Consider the following 7,979-nt stretch of genomic DNA (forward strand, 5'->3'; position numbering starts at 1 on the left):
TGCCCTTGAGTGCCTCGCTTGGACAACAGTCCAAACCACTGCCAATTAGACGGAATATATGAAGCGACTTCCTGCTTTTATTCGACGCGTCGCATGTTTTGGATAAAAACACGTGACCGTGTCGGACGTGATTTTTGTGGGCGAATCAGAAGAAAGAAAACGGAATATGAACTTGCTTTCTTCGAAAATCCTTCAGGCTCTTGATCAAGTGAGCTCACTTCAGGGAAGAAAAAATCACATCTGATTCCATCCAGGATGGGTGTTCTGTCTGGAACTATTCCTGAATTGGCAGTAGCACTGCATGTGCACTTCGCATTTTTGCACTTTGTTGAATTTTACAGAAGTTCAGTATAGCCAGTAAAAACAGTGGAAGCTACAAGGAAATGGCTTGGAAGGCTCTCAGGTTGTAACAGCTTGGAGATACATGTGAGATAGTCTCAAGATGCTTGCAAGTTGGATATCAAATGTACTCAAAATATAATTACTAAGGAGTGCAAAAATACACTGATAAGTCTGCTAATAATCACAATTACAGTATACAGATGGTCTTAAGTCTGCCAGGTGGTGTGCCACTAGAAATGATCAATATTAATGCTCAGATGCATCAGACCCTACTCCCACGGTCTGCTCGGCCGAGAGGTGCCAACGAGCATGGCCATTGGCGCGACACGATACGCGGCGCTTCTTGATTAATGAAATAGCTGCACAGCAACCCTAATATGGGGTTATTGCTCTTAATATCATTTCGAATTATCAAATTTTGTGGACAAGCATAGAAATTTGATAGATTTCAACTCTCACAACAACTCGAAGGAGGGACGACAGCACGATGGCCAGTGCAACCGATAAAAATGGTGAGTAATAGCGATCCCTGGCTTCTGTACCGCTATGCTTCTCGCCTTTTAGCTAGCTAGCTCTCGTTGCATCGTTGTTGGTTCTCGCCACCCGCCCGTGCCTATATGACGAACGACCTGCTAACAGTCCACACGTGTGTGCCGTGTACTCATCTAGCTTTTCTTTATATTTAAACAGCCCGCTATGGCGAACGCCACCACTCTTCGCGTCATGATGGGACCGAACGTGACTATGGTAGACATCGTGAAGGCGACCGGGACAGGGATCGCGAGAGGGACAGGGAGCGGTACGAGTCTCGCCGCCACGGTGATCGCGAGAGGGACCGCGAACCCAGGGACAGAGATCGTGAGCGCCACGGGGACAGAGATCGCCATGCTGGCCGTGGTGGACGGGGGGAGTTTGACGAGTACGCCCCTCGACGGACTCGCCACGATGATGATCGCCGTCGGGAGCACAGGGGTCCTGAAGAAGCCGGGATGGGGCCTACTGGAGGCTACCGTGGCCGACGCGATGAAGGAGAAGGAGGCGATAGGAGAGGCAGAGGCAGGCACCGCGATGGATTAGGCACCCCAGAAAGGAGGTCACCCACGCCTCCCGACGCTACACCTTTGTTACAAAGGAAAAGGAAGGCGAGTGGCTGGGATGTACACGCTCCTGGTTATGAACAATATACTGCGATGCAGGCGAAACAAACAGGTATGAGAAACGACAGCTCAGTGGAACATTACTAACGAGATTCGCTACAGGCTTGTTCAATCTTCCAGGTGCTAACCGAACGCAGATTCCGCCCATCTTAGCCATCCCGGGGTTACCGCCCCCAATGCCCGTGCAAAGCTTTGGAATGGGTATAGGCGGGAATCCCAACCTTTCCAGGCAGTCTAGGCGACTATACATTGGCAGCATCACGCCGGATATTAACGAACAGAATCTTGCTGACTTCTTCAATTCGAAGATGAAGGAAATGAGCATTGGTACAGGTGGCCCCGGTAATCCGGTGCTCGCAGTTCAATGCAACTACGAGAAAAATTATGCATTCGTCGAGGTTTGTTTTTTTTTCTTCAAAACATCAGTTTACACGGACATGAAACATCGTTTTCTACAGTTCCGTAGCGCGGAGGATGCGACTGCCGCCATGGCATTCGACGGCATTATTTTCATCAATGGTCCGTTGAAGATCCGACGCCCCAAGGATTATGGTGGTATGGATTCGATAGCGCCCAGCATGCATGTGCCGGGTGTTGTCTCCACGAATGTGCCTGATTCTATCAATAAAATTTTCGTCGGCGGTCTTCCGACGTATCTCAATGAGGAGCAAGTCATGGAGCTACTGAAGAGTTTTGGTGATTTGAAGGCTTTTAACCTGGTGCGCGAGAACGGGAATGGTCCCTCGAAGGTAAGCTACTCTATGAGAGAGGGTTGTATGACGGATTTGATATTTATTTACTGTCTATCTAGGGCTTCGCATTCTTTGAATATGTAGACCCAGGTGTTACAGATGTTGCCATTCAATCACTGAGCGGAATGGAGTTGGGCGACAAATTCCTCGTCGTCCAGCGTGCGTCTGTTGGTGCCAAACCTGGCCAGCCGCCCATTCCTGGTCTGTATGATCAGGTGGAGATCCCGCGACCAATTCTCCCTGCGGGGGATGTGGAAGGGACAGACGCACGAATTTTGCTCATGCTCAACATGGTCGTTCCGGAGGACCTCACAGACGATCAGGAATATGCGGACGTATACGAAGATGTCAAAGAGGAGTGCTCAAAGTACGGTCTTGTCGAGGACCTGCGCATCCCGCGACCAGTCAAGCGTGACAAGGCGAAGTGGGGCGAAGGCGGTCATGAGAGCGCTATCACTGCACAGCGGATTGACGAGGCGGCTGGTGTCGGCCGCGTTTACGTGAAGTTTACAGAATCGTACAGCGCAGCCCAAGCTTTGAAAGCTCTTGCAGGGCGGAGCTTTGCTGGACGCAGTATAATCGCAACGCTGCTATCAGAGGACAGCCAGACGACGCCTCCGCTGAACTTGGTTTTTGCTCCTCAGCCTGAGGCACCTCCCCCACTGCCCCAAGATTAATCGTGGCTATGTGGCAGCGATGCGCTAGGCGAAGGTCACTTATCGTGCTTTGTGATATGTGCTTGTATGTATTGGTGGTGTACCAGCTTTCTTCAGTATCCCCCCAGCTTCCTCTGAATATATAATTTTTGTGCGTTTCTGTAGTCATTGATGCTACTGGGCAATCCAATAGCAACCACTGCCCCGGGACATACGTATTCCTAGTGCTCAATCGTAGAACGAGAATTTGAAAAAGGCTACGCCAGATGACTATCTCTGCCAAGTCGCTTTCGTCCCACAGAACGCAAAACACGCGCGGTCAAAATATAAATAAGAGAAATGATTGTGATAGTACAGACCTGGCCTCATGATCAGTCTGGCTGAGACTATGTTCTATGCTACCGCAGGCCGTCTTTGAGCCGCCACACTCCCGATCACCGGCTTTCTGTCCATACTAGCGGCTCTCCCACCTTCAAGTTTTAACTGATGACCTTGTGACCCTTCACAATCAGACGTGCTCCACTGCTCAAGCTATTGCTCATGTCTGAGTGCTCACGAGTTCAAGCGGGATAATGCTAATACCAGTGATATTCCATCAGCAAAACTTGAGCCACAATATATACAATGGTATGTATTGGCAATAAGGCCAGACGTCAGGAAAACACACCTTTTGCTTTTTTGCTTTTTTGTGCTTTTTGTGCTTTTGAGTTTTTATGTACATCTTAAAATGAATTTTATAATACATATACAACATTACTTTTTTTGTGAAAAAAGCATAAAAAGCACAAAAAAAGCGCAAAAAAAGCAAAAGGTATGTTTTCCTGATGAGGGATGTCTGCCTTGAGTCTCATGCTAACCGATTGAACAGGGAGCAAAGGTGACAGGAAACCCTGAGCCTTATTCATTCAAGTTAATCCCCCTTGGTAAGAGTAGTCAATGGCGCGCTGTACCGATCCATACAATATCGCATATTAAACCGTTTTGCCGCGTAGGGTCCTGACTCCGGAGATGAAATGACCCCTCTTCCGCAGCCTTTATACATGAAGTAAAAATCCGAAAATCGTTGGATCGAGTCACTGTTCACGGAGAACACATGCAACTTTTCGAAAAATTTAAAGTAGATTTTTTGAACTCATTTCCAACAAGACTCTTCCTACCAGGAAATCGAACATAATTATCATGAAGTGACAAATACACTTCATCTAGAACCGTGCAAGATTATGAATGTGGTACATACTTTTTGCATTCTAGATCGCTGGAACTTAGATATAATGTAAGGGTAGCCTGGCGTGTTAAAGGAGTGTAGGACGACTTGTGATATAAAGTTACTTCAAAATACGAACGTTGTTATATCACAGAAATATGCGCCTAGTCTCGGTAAACTAGGATACAAGAACCAGGAGTTGAATCGAAAGGTACATCCCAGCGTGTAGCGTATTCTCTTTGGCGAGTTGACTAAAAAGGTCGTAGAATGGCGATCCAAAAATCCGACTTCCGTTGCCCCAGCAGAGGCAGGTCACCCGGGAAGAAGCAGCATGCTAATTTCGTACGCATCGCAGCCGAGTAAAATCAGACGGGCATGCTGAGCTCGCTCGAGAGACGTTTGACAGGTTGCCCCATGTCATCCTCTTTGTGCACTATGCGCGTGATGTCGACCGCAACAGGGCGCATGATGTATGAGTTCTCGCCGTTTCTACGGGAGAACGCAGTGCTATGTGCAGAGACGGACGTTGTCGCGCCTGCCTTCTGTGCCCAACCAAGCGCGACGCGGACGTTGATCATCATAAATGCAATGCCTCCAATTTGACATAGAGTGTCGACGAAGGTGTACTGTAAGTTTGAAGTGGCTTCGTAAAAGGCGAAAAAGAAAACGACATAAATCCTGTGTGATTGGCGTCAGAATTGATCGTACAAGACAGTGCTAAAGTAGCACACACGTGTAAAGGCCGGCACTCTCAACGACTGTAACGAGAAGTCGCTGTTTAAGTATCAGTGAGAGGGAAACGCAAGCAGTGTTAACAATATGACTGACTCTCAAGTTACCGCCACCGTACGGTCCGGACGCTTGGCTAGCCCTCCAGACTCGCCACGCAATTAACGCTGAAACCGATTCAATAAACGCTCATAAGCAAGCAGTATTTGAACAACTTACTAGAGCTGTAAATGTTTGTGCTATTCAAGAGCCAAAGAGGTCAGCAATATCACAACAAATAGGGAAGACGAATGTGACATACGCGAAAGTAAAAGAATAATCCGCAGTGATCCAGCGAGCCGCTTGGCTCACAAATACTGTATTACCAATAGAGAGCTGAGATAGCTCATATACGATGCCAGTTCCAGACACTGACGAGATGTTGAAAATTTATGACTTTTTGCGACGAAGTACGTGTACTCACCGCATAGTCCCAGCACCGTTAAAGATGGGAGCACGATAATGTAATAATTGTAGCCCCAGACCACCCACAGACGGTATACCTTGAGAAACCAAGATTTGAGTCCTGGACTCCATGAATCCAAGCAAGACTGCTGCTACTCACGAACATCAAATCAGACATGACGATCGTTGCGATGAGGAATGCAGTCTTAATGACCTCCGTTGTTTGCGCGAGATCTGAGTAGAACAGCGTCGGAGCGGCTCCGCCCTCGAAGTTTATAAAAGCATCAAAGAAACGAGTGACGGTGAGGATCCAATGCTGTGTGTGATCCGTCCTCAACGATCGACTTGATCGACTTGAGACTGGGGGCAATCGCTCACCGCAGAGACGGTCATGGACACGCCGAGTGCACCAAGGAAAGCAAGACTGAAGTATGCCTGGGATCGAGAGGGCCCCGCGAGCGCAACGTTGGTTACACGCTGATGATGGAGGTAGAAGTAAGTCCCAGAGAGGATGAGGAAGACTCCGTAAAGCAAGCTCTCGAGGGCGACCGTTACCATGTTGGCGGCGACGATGTTGACCTGCTTCATGGTGGCCTAGGAAGCTGGAGGGAAACTGGACACTGCGCGCCTTGGGGCTGCTGAATCCTCTCTCGAGCAGAGTCACGAACTTGTAAAGTCGGCTGTTGTCGGTGGGAGGCGCCATCATGGTTAGCTGTATATATACATGGGTAGCGCACGGGGCTGTCAGAAGCTCAAAGAAGGGTGGAGTGCCACTAGGCTCATCGCTTAATCCTGAAAAACGCATTGCTATGGTAAGGATTTGAATGCACGGGGACGGGACCGGTAGCGAAATCTTCCATGCTGGACTGATCATACCTTATTGTTGAAAAGATCAATCTCATCTCTGGGAAATTGATGCTGTTAAATCCGGGACCGAATACGCAAGGAGCATCGGGCGTACTTGTATATGGTTTCATCAAACCATTGGCCTGCAACATGTCAATTGTTTGACTCAATGGAGCTCAGCGCTGGAGGTGTCGAGACCAGCGACAATAAATACAATGAAAGCATGTACGACTGTCCTTGTGCGATCCGTGTGAGAACTACCATACAGTGGCGTGGCTAGGCGCCGAACGTTGAACGATCATGCGGGCAAGGCGTCACGCAGCAATGTCGCAACCAGGCGCTACGAGCTGCCGGGCATCGTACCTAAACACAACGTTCGAGACATGGTAGGTTATGGTCCCTGTCCCTGAAAAGTACCGATAAAAAGAGAACAGCTCCAGAGCTAGCCTCTAGTAGATACAAAGCACTTAATGCGCTGCCGTCTAGACATACGTGTCACAGAAGTACTACGTAGCTTTGTAGCCTGTCCTCAAGAGCTTGCGGTGGCAAAGCGAATCAACGAGCATGATGCATTGCAAGCGAGTTTCTTGATATAGTGGCCGGAGAGCATATCAAATGAGGCACCGTACGCTCTACTGCAAGGGCTCCTTTGCGATGCGCGCGCGCATGCCGTCAGTCAGCGAACTTTCTGCCAACGCCGACATGATGAACGCTCGGCCTCTTTGTCGATACTAGTACTTTATTGAGCGCCATCATGCCTTGGGATCAAAGCGTTTCATAACCCTTAGCACAAATGTGTATGGAGCATCTTCTCTATCTCAAGATGACGCTTCGGGCTGTCAATGCAATTCACTAATCCTTCGTATGTCAGCGATTGCATTGAGATCCAGAGAGCCTTTCAGAACTCACGAATCGACATCTATGGCCGTGGAAGCGAGTCGCATGGGTGAGTACTAGTCGAAGAAGTCGAATTGGCCTTGTCGTACCATATGATGATCCATTCAACAGCATCAAGGGGCTACAGTATATGACAGTCACTAGTAGGAGTTTTTAGTAGCCAATACAGATTACCCAGATCGCCTAGAACACGTTGTGGTGACTGCAATGGCATATGGTTGGCATGGCATGACTTGACAAATACTTCTATCGGATAAACCGCTGCGGTATCGATTCAGGCACAAGGTCACCACTATTTGCATTTCCAGATCTAAGTACTTGCGTCAGCGGAACAAAATCTGAGCGTATGGTAAGTATTAACCAAACAATACTACGAGGTGGGACCAGCTTACCGTACGAGTTCAATGGGCCCCATTGTGACCATGTATTCTAAGCAGGGCCGCCAAGAAGTAACACAAGCTCCGCCATAAAATGGCCAAGAGCGCAGCATGGGACAAAATATCTGCAATAAGTCTGCTAAGGAGAAATAGATCCTGGACAGCAACTGAATCGACCACTATAGGGCCGACGTAGAGGACATCCCATAGAGTCCGCTTGATCTCGGCCGTGGTACATACCTGCACGCGTGCATTGTTTCAAAATCTCAGAGTCCACGCTCCAATCGTACATTCACTCGAAACGAAGTCGAATCGATCTAAGTTCGGGAGGCGATGGTGAAGTGGAATATTAGGATACTCACCATTATTCCTGTCACCATGACAGAAACAATGGTGAGTGTCCTAATATTATTCAAAGCAAACCAGTGATCTCGTGTTTCTGGCGGCTTGGAAATCTCGTAGAAGTGGCATGGGAGCCGTCACCAGAATGTAAAGACTGTATGGGATAGAGGTGTGAAGAATGCTGCAGAGTACAGTATGCAGGGTGCTTACACCCTCGGGGGGGGGGGGGGGAA

General features: G+C 48.5%; 2 protein-coding genes across 2 annotated transcripts; one reads left to right on the forward strand and one right to left on the reverse strand.

Annotated features, from left to right (window-relative positions):
* Nucleotides 1-829: 829 nt before the first annotated feature.
* Nucleotides 830-2,928, forward strand: FIBRA_02285 (uncharacterized protein; the record flags this gene model as incomplete). The annotated part of the gene is made up of 5 exons (XM_012324148.1): nt 830-854; nt 1,033-1,551; nt 1,602-1,897; nt 1,958-2,248; nt 2,311-2,928. 5 exons carry the CDS (start codon nt 830-832, stop codon nt 2,926-2,928), a joined length of 1,749 nt encoding a protein of 582 aa, XP_012179538.1.
* Nucleotides 2,929-4,476: 1,548 nt separating this feature from the next.
* Nucleotides 4,477-5,872, reverse strand: FIBRA_02286 (uncharacterized protein; the record flags this gene model as incomplete). Its single annotated transcript, XM_012324149.1, has 8 exons — nt 4,477-4,789; nt 4,845-4,885; nt 4,940-5,007; nt 5,060-5,079; nt 5,142-5,250; nt 5,304-5,382; nt 5,445-5,600; nt 5,663-5,872. 8 exons carry the CDS (start codon nt 5,870-5,872, stop codon nt 4,477-4,479), a joined length of 996 nt encoding a protein of 331 aa, XP_012179539.1.
* Nucleotides 5,873-7,979: the final 2,107 nt, after the last annotated feature.

The sequence above is a fragment of the Fibroporia radiculosa genome, assembly GCF_000313525.1.
Source record: "Fibroporia radiculosa TFFH 294 genomic supercontigs, scaffold1159, whole genome shotgun sequence".
NCBI classification, from domain to species: domain Eukaryota; kingdom Fungi; phylum Basidiomycota; class Agaricomycetes; order Polyporales; family Fibroporiaceae; genus Fibroporia; species Fibroporia radiculosa.